Genomic DNA, 17,879 nt, shown 5'->3' with positions numbered 1-17,879 from the left:
CTGTTTGTTGAAATCACCCTTACTGTCGGAGCATTATATGTACAGTTATGCCTCCCACCCCAACCTTTGTATTTTGCGGAGTCACTCTACCAGTTTGTTAGTACAGTCCTATACCAAAGGTTGTGTTACCTATTGCCAAGAGGACAAGGCTGGTGTAGTCTCCCACAGGGTTACTACATACAATCTTGCCTAACAGGGTAACAAAAATGTTACATGAAAAAGTAGAAGGGGCTACTAGGTACCATGCCCCCGGCCCCACGAGCGCTCCACTTAAGATGGCGTTTGCTGGACCTACAAAGTAGAAAGGTAAGATGAATTTCACCTTACTATTCTTGGGTACAGTAGTTCACCCAAGAAAAGGTATTTAAAACTTGAGACATCCAAAGAATTGCTCAAAGACACTGCACTGAGGGTGCTGTGTGTCATTATACAAAGAGCAGATGCCTATGAAGTTTCAGACTCCAAAAACAGTGAAAACATAAAATCCTAATCTGGGAAAAACACATGGGGTGAGAAAAAGGTCCCACTCACTCAAGAGTTACAATGAAAACGTCTTAAGTCCAGCAATAGAGCTGGGGGGTCTCTAGGCTGAAGGGAATTGGAACAGAAATGAAAATACTATGGCTCTGTCTGTGGTATTCACAGCTTAGTCACATGGATGAAAGTGCATGGGGAAGTGGATGGCAAAGCATGAGATGGATGCTGCCAATGCAGGGAAGGACGCATGGGGTGTAGCATGTTTTGTGTTGGCATGGGAGCATGTTGGTGCTGTTGGGTAGATCGTGGTTCTAATTATAGAGGGGGAAAAAAACAAGGAGACCATTGAACCCCTTTCAAAATTAGGTTGTGGGTTGGGCAACAGGACCTGACTTATGATCTGCTGGGTGACGTCTTTGGTTTTGGAGTAAATTGGGAAACTTTCTTGACTATTGATTCAACATTTTACATACATTGTTGCAAGCTGGGGCATTTAACGGTTTATTGGCTAGTTGACAATCCAGTGGAAGTCTGTAACGTGAGGCACGCACACACCAATCCAAAATGTTATTTGTTGTGGCTTTTACTTTAATGTGTTACTGTCTTTCAGGTTATGTTGGTGCTGCCACGGTGGGAGCTGCTGCATGGTGGTTTATTGCTGCTGAAGATGGCCCAAGAATCAACTTCTACCATCTGGTAATATTAGTGTTTTAATTTTACAATACATTTTGGATATTTACTTTGTGTAAAATATTCCAGGTGAAAGAACTCATAAACCAGAAATAGTTGCTTTGCAATCCATCAAATATTGCTTACTTAACTGTTTGTTACTCTTGAATCTTGACTTCTAAATATACTTTTGAAATGCTAAAATAAAACATTCTTTCTAGAATCATTTCCTGCAGTGCAAAGAAGACAATCCAGACTTCGAAGGTGTGGACTGCCATGTCTTTGAGTCTCCGTACCCGATGACCATGGCTCTTTCAGTCCTTGTTACCATTGAGATGTGCAATGCGCTGAACAGGTCAGTTGACTTAGAATTGCATGTTTCATACAAACAGCCTTTCTGCAAGCAACCCGACAAACTTGCAGAAGTGTAGCGTTGAGTTTAGTCCATTTTCATAACGCTGAAGGCCTACCCATAAGAATTAATAAACCTGCTTAATGGTATTTGGCGTTATTTTTTTTCTATTGAGAATTGCTTTCAAAAGTTTTTTTAGCAGCCATTGACCATCTTCAACTGCTCTTTGAGGTGCTGTTCTGCTGCTGTGTTCTTCAAACCTCCAACTCATCACCTCCAATTTCCTTCATGGAATATGTCCTTATTTTAGAAAATTACAATATTTAGATCTGTTCTGTGTATCTTGCACTCCATTGCATCTTTCCCTGCGCCACTTGGCTTCTTGCTCATCAATCTCTGCCCTCTTGTCTTGCAACTGCTGAAACATCTTGTCTTCTATCAGTATATTTCTGGTGAACATCAATAACAGTATAGTTTTATCTTAATATTACTGGTACATCCCCCTCCCCCTTCTGCAACAGATTTCAGTCCAGAAATTAAAGCAAAGAAATGGTAATGGAAGCATGTGGGCAAGCACCATTTCACCCAGGAGCATGCTCATACATCCCAATCTCCTCGATGCACAAGCTTCAATGCATCAGGCCTTTCGCTGGACGAGGTTGCATGTTCCTTGCCGGGTGTTTTTCATTAAATCACATTCTTGGATTGATATTGTGCCTTCTTTGCTACTACTTTGTTGGCCCTTTATGCTCCGATAGACTTATGCAGATTCTCTTAAGCGGTTTCACCAGTGCTTAGTGTGCCATGTTTCACTTCCCTTTGGTTCGGCCTTCAAACAGGTTTTATTGTTGCATGGAGGTTTTCAACACTGCAGCTCTCTGGCATTAAAGGGCTTTGATGCAAGGAAGAAAGTAGGTATTTTTTGTTGCATTTTGATAACTGGCTCTACCCTGCAGGATACAAGTAATGGCTTATACTCTTACGTCCCGTCCTCCATCATTGTGGGTGTCCCCCAACTTGGGGACGGTACCGGAACCTTTGGCAGGGAAAAATTGAAACACCCCCTTTAAATTTAGTATAGCGTGTGTGGGGGGGCTGGGAGGGTGTAGCCTCTGATGGGGGAACACCCCAGCGATGTCGTGCCACCCAGCGGAGAGACTTTTTTTTGTTTTTTAGCTTTACGCTTGCTCCCCGTTTGTTTTTTCAATTTTTATTTTACTTCCCTTCAGTGCCTCTCCTCCCCTGGCGCATGTCAGCCACAGGAGGCTTCACGAGATGTGCCTCAGTCGACTGCTCTTTCCTGGCCTCAGACCCCCATGCACTGTCTTCAGTGTTTTGGGCCCGAACACCGCTGGGACTCCTGTTCGGCCTGCAGCGCTTTCAGTCACGAGGCATTGATGAATCGTTTGTCGCGATGAGGGAGATCTTCCTCATCCCCACCTTTGTCTCCAGGACCTCGTCAAGACAAGTTAGGCTCTCTGTTCAACATGACCTGCAGCACGGAAATGCCTTCCCCAGGGTTCCTTGGATTCAGGTTCTGGAAGGCCAGAGGCCACGAAGGCTACCGGCTCCCAAGCGGAGCGACCCGGGGGCTCTGCCAGGTTCTCCAGGAAAAGAACTGAGGCTGTTCTGGCAACCAGCACCCAAGCTGAGGGGGTGGGGGGGTGGCAACCAGGCTATCCTTGAAGGGCAATCAAGTTTGTCTTCTATCCCAGAAGGTATGGGATAGTAGAGTGCCACCTCCAAGAGTCCCTGGCTAGATCCAGCACATCTACCGGCACAGGTGCAGAGGGTGTCGGTCTACCAGAGCTCGCACCACGGCCATGAGTCGGGGCGTTACAACTACTAGCTGTCCAGCCGAGGGCTTAACGCCTACCGAGTGTCTGTGCTTGACGCCTCTGCTTCGGATGCAGGACCCACACTGTGTCCTCTCGTTTCTGAGGCCTCTTGGCTCGGGGACTTCGCACACTCCTGCCCAGGGCATGGCGCAAGGCTTCAAAAGGGCAGAGCAGCATGTGGTTGAGTCTGCCCGGCAGGCGGCCCACTTGGATCCAGCTGAGGGGCCGCCAGTGCTTTCGCCCATCGAATGGGCTTTGCAGGATGATCCAGCCACTTTCCCTCTGGAAGTGGCAGTGGATCCTCCGGTGCACAGTTTGGTCCCCCTCAGGGGTACATCTACCCATCAGTTGTATGGCCAGATGCCTCAGCACTTAGACCACGAGTGGAGGGCTGGGGCCCATAGAGACCCGGCAGTTTGGGAGGACCACTTGTTGAAGCGCTTCATCTGCCTTTGTGTTCTCGCTCGTATGAAGAGGCGCCTGAAGGACAGTGTTAAGGTCATCCGGCAGGAGGTGCTGCCCCTCAACCGGTTCAGATGCTACCGATCGTTCTGACCACTCCACCTCCTGTACCACCAATGCTGCCCCCCTCAAAAGCCACTGAAGGTGGGGAACCCCCGGCACCTGTGTCCGTATTCCCCTCGGTCTTTGAAGAGGTGGTGTGGGGGATGACGCCCAGAACGATGAGCCCTCAGCATCTGTTAAGGCCTTTCATGGCCACCTTCAGTCCTTAGCAGAGTTCGTGGGGAGGGGGCCCCCTCTGCCCGAGGAAGCCCCCCTGGAGTCTGGTGTGCTAGCAGAGGCCTTGGGGAAATGCACCACGATCCAGTATGGCATCACCCTCCAGTAGGATGTCCTGCAGGTGGCGCAAAGCATCTGGCGGAAGCCCAGGGCGAATGCCTAGATGAACAAGAAGTTGGACAGCAGGTTTAGGCTGACGGGTAGGCGATCATTCTTGCCTCCCACCCACAGCCCCATTCGTCTGGTGGCTGCAGCCTCGTTGTATAAACCATTGTCTCCGTCTTCTTCCTCCACGAGAGCCACCTCCAGTTGACCCCCCCCTAGGCTCTCCTTCTCCCCACCAGCGCTCCTTCTCCCACGGCTCTTCTCCCACCTCCTGTCCCCCCCCTCCCCCTGGTCTCTTCTCCCTCTCCCCTGGTCTCTTCTCCCTCCACCCCCCCCCCCCCTCCCACTGGGCTCTTCTCCTGAAATCCCCGTCCCCCGCCCCGCCTGGGCTCTTCTCCTGAAATCCCCAGCCCCCGCCCCACCTGGGCTCTTCTCCCAAAATCCCCAGCCCCTGCCCCACCTGGGCTCTTCTCTCCCCCTCACACCCCCTCTCTGCTCTTCTGCCTCCCTCCCCCCTCTCTGCTCTTCTGCCCCCCCCCCCCCCGCCCAGGGGGCACTGTTTTCATCCTCAGAGCGGGTACGACCTCTCAGGTTCGTGTAACAGGGCAGGTGCCAAGGCTACTACATCTGCCCCCCCCCCCCACCCTGGCTCTCCTTCTCCCACGGCTCTTCTCCCACATCTTTCCCCCCGGGCTCATCTATCGCCCCCCCCCCTGGGCTCTTCTCCTGCCTCCCACCTTGGGCTCTTCCCTCCTTCCACTGCCCCCCCCCCCCCCCCAACCGGGCTCTTCTCTCCCAACCCCCGGGCTCTTCTCTCCCAACCCCCGGGCTCTTCTCTCCCAACCCCCCCCCCCCCCCCTCTCTGCCCAGGGGCACTGTTTTCATCCTCAGAGCGGGGAGGTGTTGCTAGATCCTACTGGTGACTGCGATAAAGGGCCACAAGGCTCTATTACTGTGTCTACACCCAAGGGGCTACCGCCTAATACCGGACAGAGGTCCGAGGGGGCGCCTGTACGCACCACGTACCCCACAAAGGCGACTCCTCCCCCAGGTCATGGTACCATGCAGGTTCCGAGGCTGATACAGCTACCGGCTGAGGAGTCGCCAGATCCTACCAGACACTGCGCTGAGGGGCTGCAAGGTTCGATTACCAGGGCTACGCCCTAGTACCAGACAGATGTCTGAGGGGGGCGCATGTATGCACCACGTACCCTGCAAAAGCAGCTCCTTCCCCAGGAAGTGTAGGAGCGGGAGGGACCTTCCTGGTACCAAGGCTGGCTACAGCTCCAAGCCATCAGGCTGACGGGTCGCGAGATCCTACATGTGACTGCGCTGAGGAGCCGCAAGGTTCAATTACTGGGTCTACACGCCAGTGGCTATGCCCCAGTACCGGACAGATATCCAAGGGGGCGCCTGTACGCACCACATACCCCGCAAAGATGTCTCCGTCCAGACACAAGCATTGGAGAGTCCTTCCAGGTCCTTGTATCAGTGCAGGTACAGAGGCTGCACTGCTACTACAGCTACCGGCCACTAGGCCAAGGGGTAGTGAGATCCTACCAGTGAGGGGCCACAAGGTTCTTTTACTGTAGTAAGGCCTGAAGGGCTACCCCCTAGTTTCAGACAGATGCCTGAGGGGGCGCCTGTACACAGCACGTCTCGCGGCATTGCCTGTAGCAATCCGCCTACCAGGCCCTGTCCTGAGGTGCAGGGTAGGCTTCAACCTCGACCGCCAGTAGTCTTGGAAGAGGCAGGGCCCAACGCAGCAAGCACCACAACGGGCACGCAGCCTGACAAAATGGCCACTGGGCCAGATAAAATGGCGGCTCCGCCGACATATCCCCCTTTGGGGAACAGGTAGGAGAATGAGTTTCCAGGTGGGACTAGTCTTAACTAAGTATGTGGCCCACGGCATACCCTTAATCGTCACAGGGCCGATTCTCCCTGCAAACAGTAAGGCAGAGTGGGTTCAGGCTGCAGCACTCTCAGGGCTCCGTGCCCATGCCCGCATTGGCATGTGAAGAATAGCTTTCTTGAAAAGCAATCACCCTCAGGGACATACTCCCTCTGACACTAGCACCCCAACCACTCCACCCTTGGTTCAGCGCCTCCGGCTCCTGTGCAGCTCCAGCTGCCCATGCCAGTACCCGCAACACTTGCTCCTGTGCCTCCAACAGTCTTTGCAGCCCCACGGCCTCAGTCGGCTTGGGTCAGCATGTCACAGCTTGACCCCCATTCAGTGCAGCCTACCAACAGGCACCTTGACGCCACAGGGCTGGCTGCGTCCAAAAAAATCGTGCAGAACATAATGGAGCCCTACGTGGTCCGCATTGACACCTCAGGTGGTGCTGTTTGCACGGCTACTGGCAGGAGGACTACCGGGCTGCGGATGACCAAATTCAACCCGGAAGCCCAGGAAAGCATATTGGACCTCCCTGAGAGGGGGGGGCTTGGAGGGGTGTACGACCTGTTCCATTCCACTACAGATTAGGAACTTGATAAGAGGAGGCATGGTCCCAGACTGCTGAATCCTTATCCATCCTAACTAAAGCCACCCCTAGGGCATATATCCAGACATGCGCCCATGCTGGCGCATGAGGTTTGTGGGCCCTTGGATCCTCCACGCAGTGTCCTCGGTCTACCGCCTACCGATCCCTCCTCTGCCTCTCTCCTCCCCTCCCACAGATTCAGACAATAACTCTCTGGGCAGAAATTCGCTTGCTTGTGGAGGAAGGCCCGGCCTCCCAGCGGGGTCAGGTCGCCTGTTCATAGATTTTCACCATACCATGGTTCCCCCAGCGCGTATTGCAGAGATTGTGCACCGGAGACGCCATGTGCTCCCTGGATCTGAAGGATGCTTACCTTCACGTACCGATCGGCAGGCCTTTCATGGGGTTGGGATCATGGGGTTCCATTTTCCATGCAAGTTTCTACCCTTTGGCCTCAATCTCAAGTCACAGCTGGAGCCCAGGCACTCGAACATTCCTGGTCCTTATCTGGGATACGAACTCCAAGAGAACTTGCCCCTCAGAGGACCAGATCACAGCCATCGGAGGCCCCTGGGGCATTTTCGCAGCAGAACAGTGACCTCGGCATGGTGTTACTAACGTCTAAATTGCAGTTACACTGTGCAGCCTCCTGGAGTCAGGAGAAGGTTTCCCAGTCGGAGCTGGTCAGCATTCCACTGCATCTCCGTCACAACCTAGTCTGGTGGCGCACGGACAGCAACTTACGGATAGGCGGGCCCCTTTGTCAGCCAGCTCCGCATGTTACCATCCCCACGGACTCATCCCTACTGGGATGGAAAGCTACTTGGGACAGTCTCGGGGTTCACAGAGAGGGTTCTGTCAGGAGCAGGCAGCCCTCATCAACTGGCTCGAGTTGGTGACCATCTGGCTTGCGCTCAAAGCCTATCTGGCGGCAACCGGAGCCTACCGGGACTCGATGTTTTTTCCGCATCCTCCAATCCAGTGGTTAAAGGACATTTGGCAGGCCTCTCCAGGCTCTACCCTGCAATCAAGAAGCCACACCTAATGTGGGACCTCAGCATAATGTTGGGCGCCTTGGCGCATAAACCCTTTGGGCCAATGGCGTCCGCGGATATCAAGATAGGCACCATTAAGACAGCCCTCTTGGTGGGGCCTTACGTCTGCATGCTGTCAGTGAAAATGCAAGCACCCTAGCCATACACTATTTTTCACATGATGGAGTGGTCCTCGGAACGCGTACTTACCTGGGGTAGTATCTGCGTTCCATCTAAATGAGGAGATAGTACTCTCTACCTTCTTCGCTGACCCTAAGGACCATGCTCAGATGGTTCTGCACTGTCTTCATGCTAGACGAGTGCCCAAGTTCTATCTGGACAGGACCAATAGCTACAGGTCTGAGGCTCGATCACTCTCGGAGCGTCAGGGCCAGGATATCAGGCTTCCAAGGCCTCAATAGCAATATGGATGGTGGCCTCCTGAAGGAGGCCTAGGAGGGGCAACACAGGCCACCTCCGACAAACATGCATGCCCACTCATTCAGAGCCGAGGCCACGGTGCTGGTCTTCCAGAGACCTGTTCGTGGCAGGTCATTAGCAGGGCGGCCACTAATGCCATCCCCTCTGCTTTTTGCAAGCACTACTGTTGGGATGCCAGGCTCCAGGTCAGATGCAGCATTCTGGCAGGCAGCATTGAGGAACTTGTTTTCTCAAGGAGGGTCACCTCTCCACCCTGGGGCTACATTCAGTTGTAATCGCCCATGCAGTATGGAGGAAAGGGGGCAGGATGTAAGATTAATTACAAGTACTCACCATCGGAGCTGGCCTTATCGGGGGGCGAGCTGGGTGACCGCCCGGGGTGCCATTTGCCCCCGCCACGCCAGCTCGGGGGAGTCTTTCGGGCTCTGCCGAGCTGGTGTTGTGGGAGAAGGCGCAGCAGGCGGCCTTTTACTGTAAAATGTGCCTGCGGCGGTGGGTGCATTTAAATGTGCCCCTCAGCCGCGGGCACTTTTCATAAGAAAAGGCGCCATTAGCCCCCTACCATGCCAGCTCGGGGTAGTCTTTCAAGGGCTCCCCCGAGCTGGCATGGTGGCAGGCGCCTCATTGTCATTGAATGAACCTGTGGCGGCGGGGTCATTCAATGACAATGGGGTGCTAACGTGCCCTATTTAACCTCGCCGGAGTAACTTGTAATTTCTCCGACCCCACCCCCCTCTGCTCTTCTCCGCCCACCTGGTTACTCCATCCCCAGCAAGCTCCCTGCAACTCTTGGTGAGGCAGGCGACAGAACCGGTTCCTCTTGTAGACGGGGACCTAGATTGGTAGCCCAGGATTTTTGCATTACCCAAGAACAACCAGGCTGGCCTGAGGGTAGTTCTGGCCCTGTCATTTCTAAATCTGTCTTTACCACTGGAATGCTTCAAGATGATTACTCCCACGCACATAATCTGTGTGCAGCAAACTGGATGTGTTCCCTGGACCTCAAGGATGCGTGCCTGCATGTACCAATCTATCAACCTCATAGTTCCGGCAGTTCACGATTATGGTGTACTATTTCCAGTAAAAGTTGCTGCCCTTTGGCCTGTACTCTGCCCCTCGTGTCTTCACAAAGTTGAACTCAGTGGCAGGCCTTCTCCGCTTGCAGGGCCATTTATACCCTTATTTGGCCAACTGGCTGGTGAGGGCAGGGTCACCCAAAGGGGTGCTGCACTCCTGCCAGAGACTGGCGGATATCCTTCATCAGCTGGTTTTCTCTCAACCAGAGGAAGTCTGTTATGCCCATCTCAGTAATGTGTCTTCCTAGGGGTGTGTTGGAACACTACCGTCCAGCGGGTGTTTCCTGTGCCCTAGAGGCTTGTCCCTCCGCAAGGCAGTGGTGCACTTTTTGGCTAACAGGGCCACCTCAGCAAGATGGTTCCAGCACATTCTGGGCCTCATGGCCTTGTGCATGCGCACTGTACAGCGCACCTGCCTCAAGATGAGGTGCCTGCAGCTCCACCTTACAGCCAATTGTGATCCGGAGACCGGGTCTGTCGGACATGATCCCTATATCGTGGCTCCTTCTGCCTGATCTTTGCTGGTGCCCCCTTCACCTAACCAGAGCCTTCCCTGGTGGTGATGACTGACTCCTCTTTCAGGCTGGGGGGCTACTCTGGAGGGCTTTGCGATTCATGGAGCATGGTCCATGACAGAAGCCTTCCATATCAATCTGCTCGAGCTCGGGACAGCTGGCCTGGCCCTTCAAGGCATTTGTCTCATCATGGACAAGTCGGTTCTGATCAGGATGGACAATTCTACAGTGTTTTACCTGACAAGCAGGGTAGCATTTGTTTCTCCATCCCTCTCTCCTCTGTATGGAGGCGGTTTTGATTTGGTAACGGGCTTTAACTTGGAGATTTGGGTTTCGGCAGTCCACCTGGGGCGACAGCAGTGCAGCAACAAGTGAGAGTTGCACAACAGCTCCTTGTTGCCCCTGTTCCAGTGTTGGGGGTGGGGGTCGTCGACCTAGGTTTGTTTGCATCTCCCCTGAATGCCAAGTGCCCCAGTTTGCCTCATGGGCAGGTCGGGGGTCACTCGAAGACTCCTTCCAGTTCTGTTGGCACGGCCATAGGTGTTGTGCATTTCAGCCCACTCCTCTGCACCAACGGACCCTCCAAGTTACAGGCCTACATAGGCTGCAGCGTCATCCTGGTTGCCCCACTGGCCTTCGTGGCCCTGGTTTTTAGATCTGCTGCAGTTGTGCTCCCAGGTTCCCGTCCATCTTCTGATCCTCAGCAGCAGTTTCCTGACACAGCAGGGTGGGGCAGTGGAACATGCAGACCTTGCCAAACTGGCCCTCACGGCCTGATCAGTTGCGGCTTCAGCATGCTCAATTTTTAGATTACAACTGGGACATCATTCAGCAGGCCAGGAGGCACTCTGCTCAGTCCCAGTATAAGAGCAAATGGACTAGGTTCTGCCATTGGGCTTGCGCCAAAGGTCTAGACCCTGTCACCTTTCCTCGTGCCAGTATTTTTCAGTAGACTTGGCTCGCTCTGGAGTTCAGGTGGATACTTGCTACACGTATTTGGCGGCCTTTGGGGATTACAATAATGCCCCTGAGCATGTGTTTTTTTCGGCGGCCCACCTTAAGGGGTTGTCTAGACTTTTTCTCCTGGTGCATAGGCCACATCCGGTCTGGGACTTCAATGTGGTTCGTGCAGCTTTGAAACACAAGCCTTTCGAGCTCATGGCCTCTGGACATCTGCTTGGTGATGCTAAAAACTCATATTGGCAGTTCTCACCTCTGCGCATAGGGTTAGGGAGCTGCAGGCGTCTTCTTCCTGCAAGCCCTTAATGTTTCACAACGACAAGATCTTTTGCACTCGCCCAAGGTGTTCTCTGCTCCATCTGAATCGATCTGCTTGCCAGTGTTCTTCCCAAACATAGTCCGAGGCAGAGAGGGCCCTACATTCCTTGGACCGCAAGAGTGCTCAAGTTTTCTGAAATCCTTCAGGAAGTCAGAAGCATGGTTTGACTTTTGGGTGCTCCTCCCATGCCTCCCAGGCTTCCATTGCCCGTTGGATGGTTCAGCCCATTTCGGAGGTGTACACAGCCATGGGCAAACCTGTTCCTGAGTGGTTTTGTGCCCATGCGGTCAGAGCGAAGGCCACGGCCGTATCATTTCAGAGACCTGCTTCTTATGTCATCAGCAAGGCGGCTACTTGGGCCACTCTGGCCTTCTGTAGGCACTACTCGCTGGACACCAGCTCCAGGCACAATGCAGTGTTTGGTCAGGTGGTTCTGAAGAACCTTTTTTGCTTCATCCTAGATGTGAGGCAGGATGTCACATTTCCACCCTATTTTCCTGTTCGGTGGAATCGCACACAAGAGGAAAGGGAACAGGACATATGAGTCATTTAAAGTTACTGACCGCAGTGACCTTTCCCTACATATGTCCCACCCACCTTCCCCTGCTGTTATTTCAAGGGTTAATATGTACTAAGTACTAGCCAGGTATCTAAGTGTCCGATGTGTTCAAAGGGGACTGAGGTGAGGCGGCTGGGTGGTCCCAAACCAGAGACCACACCCTGCAAGCTTGACTAAGGGGCTCACTTTTTCGCTGCAAAAGGCTCCGGTACTGTACCCGTTATAGGGACGCCCACAATCATGGATGAAAGGGGACTATGGACTCTAGTACTATAGTCACTACTGTGAGTAACTTTAATGACTAGTGTCCTCCGATTCCAAGCTGGAGGTAATCATGCCCCCTCCGGCCGCCAATGGACTTTTGCTACTAAAAACAAGCTGATGCACCCCAGGGCTTTTTTTTGTTGTTAATCCTGATGCCAAAGTGGCTCTTGATCAGACGTTCCTTGAGGCCTAAAAGGGGTTCCATCCCCTGCAGACACGTGTGGCTTTAGAGACCACATGTACAATGAAAGTCCTTGCTGATAAACATACAGAGGCTGTGATCAAGCTATATAGAGTTTATTAGAGATTGGGCTTCCTCCCACTTACACCTATCCCCATGCCCAGTCAAGAGGCATAAGTTTAAGAAACAGTTGAGGGTCACAGTGCACATGGTCCATATCACAACCTCTGCTGCAGGTGCTTAGTTTCTTCTAGCCATGAAGCTTGTAAGGGGCATCTTGGAGAAGCTATGCGTCCCCAAGAAGGCATGTGGCTGGGGGGGAAATCTGTCCTCCATACTGGATGGCGCTGCTCCGGATCCCTGAGCCTACTGAGGGATGGTGCTGGATTGAGACTGGTGGATGCCTCCATTTTTTGGAGGAGACTAGCCCGGACTTGTTTGCACTTGTCCTGTTGTATTCAAGCTTTCGGCCAACCTCCATTGCAGTCACTGGACCATACCCAAAGGTGGGCACCCGAACAGTCTTGGATTAAGCGGGGGACTAATCCAATACCTATGACTACACCTACCTCTTTGATGGCCCTACCTTGGTGAGATGGCGGTTTCCAGTGATTCTTCCCATGTGGTATGGGAACACCAAGGTATTTGTCTAGGCAAATTTTGCAGGCATTTTGTCCCCCCCCAGTCATATGACTGGTGTCTGCTCATGTTCTCTCAGCTTGTATATGTTGCCTGTTTGCCTCCCTGAATGTAGTCCTTAAAGGGACCTTGACTAGAGTCATGAACGCCATGGCTTGACGTCCTGCTTTAGGAATCTAACAGGAAAAGCAATACGAACCCTCTGGTACTCATAACTTCAGTCTCATCTGTAACATTAACCTCTGCTCCTTCTCTTGCAATCCTTACTATCTAGTTTTGTCAAACCACCCCCATGGGGTCTTGACACAACAGCTGAGTACAGTTGGTGAACAGGTTGCTTCGCTAGGACAGTACATTGTGGTCTTAAAGTCAAAGCAGGTGCTGGGTAGGGATGATGAATTTCACTCGTCCTTTATGACCTTGTGGTGTAGGTGAGCTTAAAATCTCAATGTTAATGTCGGGGATGGGAATGAGGACTCCTACTTTATCATCCAAGGCTGAGAATATGGGCATATTGATTCAGAGATGTACTGGTGCTTGCAGGTGAGATCTGGATGAAGCCAGCCTCTTCCCCTTGCAGATAAACCTGAAACTATGAGACACTCAATGGCACCTTAAATCTTGTAGTACAATCTCCATGTCAGTCCTTTGTGGTAGCAACGGTCCTCCACAATGTGAAGTTCTGTCACTTTTAATATTGTGCAAGCAAAGCCCAGCTCTGGACACTCCCATTGAGTAGATCCTGGTAAAGGTTGGATCACCTTGCTGCTAACCTTATATCCATCCTACTAATTTCTAACTCTTGCCGACCGACTTATTTCAAACTCATGATGTATGTTCAGGGATGCGCCGTTTATGTGCTGTTTGAGGGGTGAGGGAGGTACTGTTGGGTTACACCTTTCCATGTTATGCCATGCAGTTCTAAGATCTTATTTCATTGGTCTTGTGATAAGTACTTAGTTTTGGAGTCCATCTGATTTGAGCATGTTGGAGTGATGCTTAACGTAAACTTACAATGAAAGAAATGATTACCTGTGTCTCGTGATGTCCAATGTGTGATATGCTCTTAACCAAGTGTCCCGTTTCTAGTTCATTTCCTTTTGATTTAAAGTACTCTGCTGATAAGCCTTCTGGTTTTGCAATGTTGTACCTGCTCAGCCTGGATATCGTCTATACTTAGGATGTTGGCTTTTATTGTGCATGCACTGTTGCAAGAAAGACAAATTGGTAGAAACGGCTAATCGTCTGCTGCGTGTTTATGCCACCATGTAATCTCTGAAGCATTATAAGTACTTATTCCTCCAAATTCGTAATTTTTTATTGTCTAATTTAGTTTATCAGAAAACCAGTCTCTGATACGGATGCCCCCATGGGAGAATATCTGGCTTCTGGGCTCAATTTGCTTGTCGATGTCACTCCATTTCCTCATTCTTTATGTAGAACCATTGCCAGTAAGTACATTCCCTTTTCATTGGTTTCAGTTGGTGTAAAGCACTACATGCTGCTGCGGGGGTACTGTTTGATGGAATTGGGGCTGGGAATTTCAGGGGAATGTACAGGTGCACCAAAGTTCTGGTCAACCAACTGCATTGTGATGGTTTGTCTTCCAGGATGGGTATAGTCTTAATGAACAGTAATCGAGATGTAGATTTGATTTGCAGGAATTGAAAGCGGCGTAGTGGTTCAGGCAATCGCCCAATAAATTGGGATTACCTTTCAGGATTGAAAATGTTTGTATGGCATGGCTTGCTCTGGGGAATCAAAAGTAGGCCCTTGCAGCTGTTGGTGTCACGTTAACTAGGATTTTCCATGTTGCAAACAGGAACTTTATCTTCCTGAATATTTTAGCCCTGCAAGAGCATAAGTGCATACAAGGAGAGATTTTTGGTACAGGCATCAGGTCATTGTCGTGATTCGCATTGTCTGCATAACCTGGAAATAATTGTGCCAAAAAAGTAATGTGTTCCTTTTGTTACACAGCTCATCTTCCAGATCACGCCCTTGAACTTAATACAGTGGCTGATGGTTTTGAAAATCTCATTACCGGTTATTCTGCTGGACGAGACTCTTAAATTCATTGCCCGCAACTACCTGGAGCCTGGTAAAGAGTGTGAAAAGCCTCCCACCAAACCATGTTCCTTTGCCGCATGCACCGAAGGGATTTCCTGGCCGTTTGTTTTCATTACGTTGCCACTGGTTATTTGGCTTTATAGCACAGACACTAACCTTACTGAGCTGTTTTGGTCTTGACCTGACAGTTTTGCAAAAGGAAGATGTTTAACTTAACCATTTTTTTATTGTTTAAAGCAACTGTCTATTTCTGCTGAGTTTTCACATGAACATATTGCTGGTGAGGGAGGCTTGTAGATTTTGTTTCGCTTTATTTGGCGCAATTGGGAGGCAGCGTTTCTTTTTTTTTATACAGAATTGTCCATTGACATGTACAGAGAACTAACACTATTTTATGCAAATATTTGTTTTGTAGATGAAAAGCATGTACAGTGTTTGTCTATTCACTCTTGTAAAAAAAAAGCAATGGACATTATCAAAAGAATTGGCATCAGGTTATAGAGAATGAATGGATTTTTTTTTTTAACTAGCGCATGAACTGTTTCTGCATGGTCATCTGATTGGGTTTGATTTGATGTCATTATTATACAGTCTGTTAACGGTTTATTTTTTTTATCCGTAAGCCAGTTTTTCTGCTATGAGCAGAGTACTGCTACCTCAGTCAGTATTTTTGTTTCCCCTGCCCTCATTTCAAATGTTTGACTGTGCTGTTTACACCAGTCTTAAGAGGTATGCCTATTCTCGCTTGTGCAGAAAAATTCCATGCTCAGCCATCTGTCTCCACCCTGATAGATTTTAAGGTTATTTATTTAAATGTCTAATGTATTTTATTGTAACAGACATTGTTTTGCCAGTGTTGCCCGCTTTATGGGGTACTTCACAAACTAGTTTAAGAAATAATAAAACCTTTAATGGACAGTGGAAAAATGTATGTCTTGTTTTAACTTCAGGTTGCTTTATCACCCAAGTTCCTTATTTGTTTTTCGAGTAGTCTTGAATAGGACATATGGAATGTGTGCAGAAAATCTTGCACTGCATCTTTAATCCGTATTTCGTACACTTCAGGCACTAATAACATCAGCTATACATTCATGTGTTTTTCTGCCTGTTTTAACTAGACCTAGAGAAATAACAAGTGTTTTTTGTAAAAGCTGTAAATAGCACATGACCAAATGAACATATTGTATAGAACTATTTTTTTTTTAATGTGACACTAACCACCATTATTCGGTTGTGATCCATGTTAGTGCATGTTTCAGGTCCAGTCCTATACCAACAATGTTTAGTCATTAACAGTCCTAACTGTGGTGTTTTCCTTCAATGCCTTCCGTCATTCATCAACTGAAGTGAGTATTACTTACATTTCAGACATTCCTTCATCCCAGTAATATTTTGATGTAAAATGACACTCTGTATAAATGTTAAAGAATAAATATTTCCTTCACCCCACCTTGCGTTTGTCATGCACTGATTTAAACTTTCCATAGTCTTATTTTTAATTGTTGGCTATACTGCTCCACAGTTGTGTGAGAAACCAAGCCATATGAGGTACGTATTCTAAGAAGCCAAACGATTTTGAAAATGTGTTGGGGTAATTGCATTTTACATTTTAATGTTTGCCACCTAAAGGGAAGTTAAAGGCCCTTAAACCAAATGTCCCTGCTATGTGTCAGACACATGCTTTAACAAACTTAGAATTATAGATCTTCTATAGCTAGTTGGAATTTCAGCTAAATGTGCTGGAACCTCCTATATGCATTTTAAAAATAGAAATCTGAAAGTGGAGTTGCAGCGCATTATATATTTGAGGCTTGTGTGATCTGCTTAGATCACATGCTGTGCATAGGCCGACATCTAGTGGAAGCTGCAAGCATATAAGTTGCTTTTGAATCTCAAAGGGATGTCGACGGGGCATGCCAGTAATACTATCCCTATTGTAACGTCCACTGTACCCATGATCCCTCACGCGTTGAGGTCCCTCAGATTGTTTTTTTTCCACCATTCTTGATCCCCGCGTGTAGCGGAGTTCCTTTTTTTGGTGTAAAGCCATTTACTTATTTCAATTACCGATAGTTCATTCTTTCTATCCTTTACTTCACCGACCATCGAAATATATCGCTGGTGAAGACTGCCCGTCGAATGACTACTGCAAAGGACCGTTCGGCCTTGGAAGACTGCCTCGGGCCTCGCCCCAGACAGTAGGGAGAGAGGGGGAGGTCATTTTTAGAATGTATATGCCCCTTTTCTTACACTACTTTTGCCAAGCTGCCATAGTTTGTAGTTATGGACAAGACCCCCTTTAAATTCTGCCCGAAGTGCAATAGAAGATTTCTGTGGGTCGATGAGCATTTAGTCTTTAACTTATGTCTCCTAAGAGACCACATCGAGGGTTCTTGTTGAGCGTGTAGGCTCTTCAGGCCCAAGACTTGAAAGGACCGGTTGACAAAACGCTGGGCCCACTACGCCAGACAACTCTAGGCCATGGCGGTAGGTGCTTTCAATGATGGCAGCAACACTGCCATTTCAGACGGTGAGGGCGAAGGGGTAACTTTGGCTACCCAAGCACAGGCCCCCCCGACCCCAGAGGACATGCCGGTAGCCCTGTTGTGGGGACAACACCCAGCGGCGGAAGCGTAACAATTCCATCCACCACTAAACACACAACCCCAAATCGAGACTCTACACATGGGTCCAGCGGTCGACGACACCCGGGGAACGGTCCATTGCGTCCTGTCGGCACTCTCGCTCGAGATAACCGCATGACAGGGCCCAACCGTCAATGTTGCGCGTAAACCGAGGGCCGATCGTCCACAGATGAGGCCTCAGCCCTACCTGCACCTGAAAGTCGACGCTCTGCGTCAGGTCAGGTAGTAGGCCCCAAACAGTCTGATAAACATGGCTCTGGGTGCAAAGGTGGGGGGTGGGGGAGCACAGAAAAGTACTCGGACCCCTCATAGGGATAAAACCCCCTCATAAGGAAAAAAAAACCAAGAATCTAGGCCCATCCCTCATGGATAAACCTCTAGAAGCTAGGCCATCTGGGGTAATTCCTCCCACAGATGAAGATTTAGGACCTCCTTCCCAACCCGTGGTCATTTCAAGTTCAGCAGAATGGTCATCACAAGACATACAGGGTCATGAGGAGAATGT

At 50.0% G+C, this 17,879-nt stretch overlaps 1 protein-coding gene across 3 annotated transcripts in view; it reads left to right on the top strand.

The window, feature by feature from the left end:
• ATP2A2 (ATPase sarcoplasmic/endoplasmic reticulum Ca2+ transporting 2) overlaps positions 1 to 17,879 on the top strand; it is a 554,378-nt gene that overhangs the window by 492,740 nt on the left and 43,759 nt on the right. For 2 of the 3 annotated variants that reach the window (XM_069619557.1, XM_069619556.1), the window contains exons 17-20: positions 1,088 to 1,173; positions 1,368 to 1,501; positions 13,993 to 14,110; positions 14,640 to 16,178. In XM_069619557.1, coding sequence (XP_069475658.1) covers positions 1,088 to 1,173; positions 1,368 to 1,501; positions 13,993 to 14,110; positions 14,640 to 14,909 — 608 coding nt within the window. In that variant the 3' untranslated portion in view covers positions 14,910 to 16,178. Of the gene's footprint in view, positions 1 to 1,087; positions 1,174 to 1,367; positions 1,502 to 13,992; positions 14,111 to 14,639; positions 16,179 to 17,879 lie in introns of those variants that run through there. The other variant, XM_069619558.1, reaches the window with a different exon arrangement.

This window comes from Ambystoma mexicanum, chromosome 10, assembly GCF_040938575.1.
Source record: "Ambystoma mexicanum isolate Mex_15411 chromosome 10, UKY_AmexF1_1, whole genome shotgun sequence".
Classification (NCBI taxonomy): Eukaryota; Metazoa; Chordata; class Amphibia; order Caudata; family Ambystomatidae; genus Ambystoma; species Ambystoma mexicanum.
This window is presented reverse-complemented; position numbering and strand designations above follow the sequence as displayed.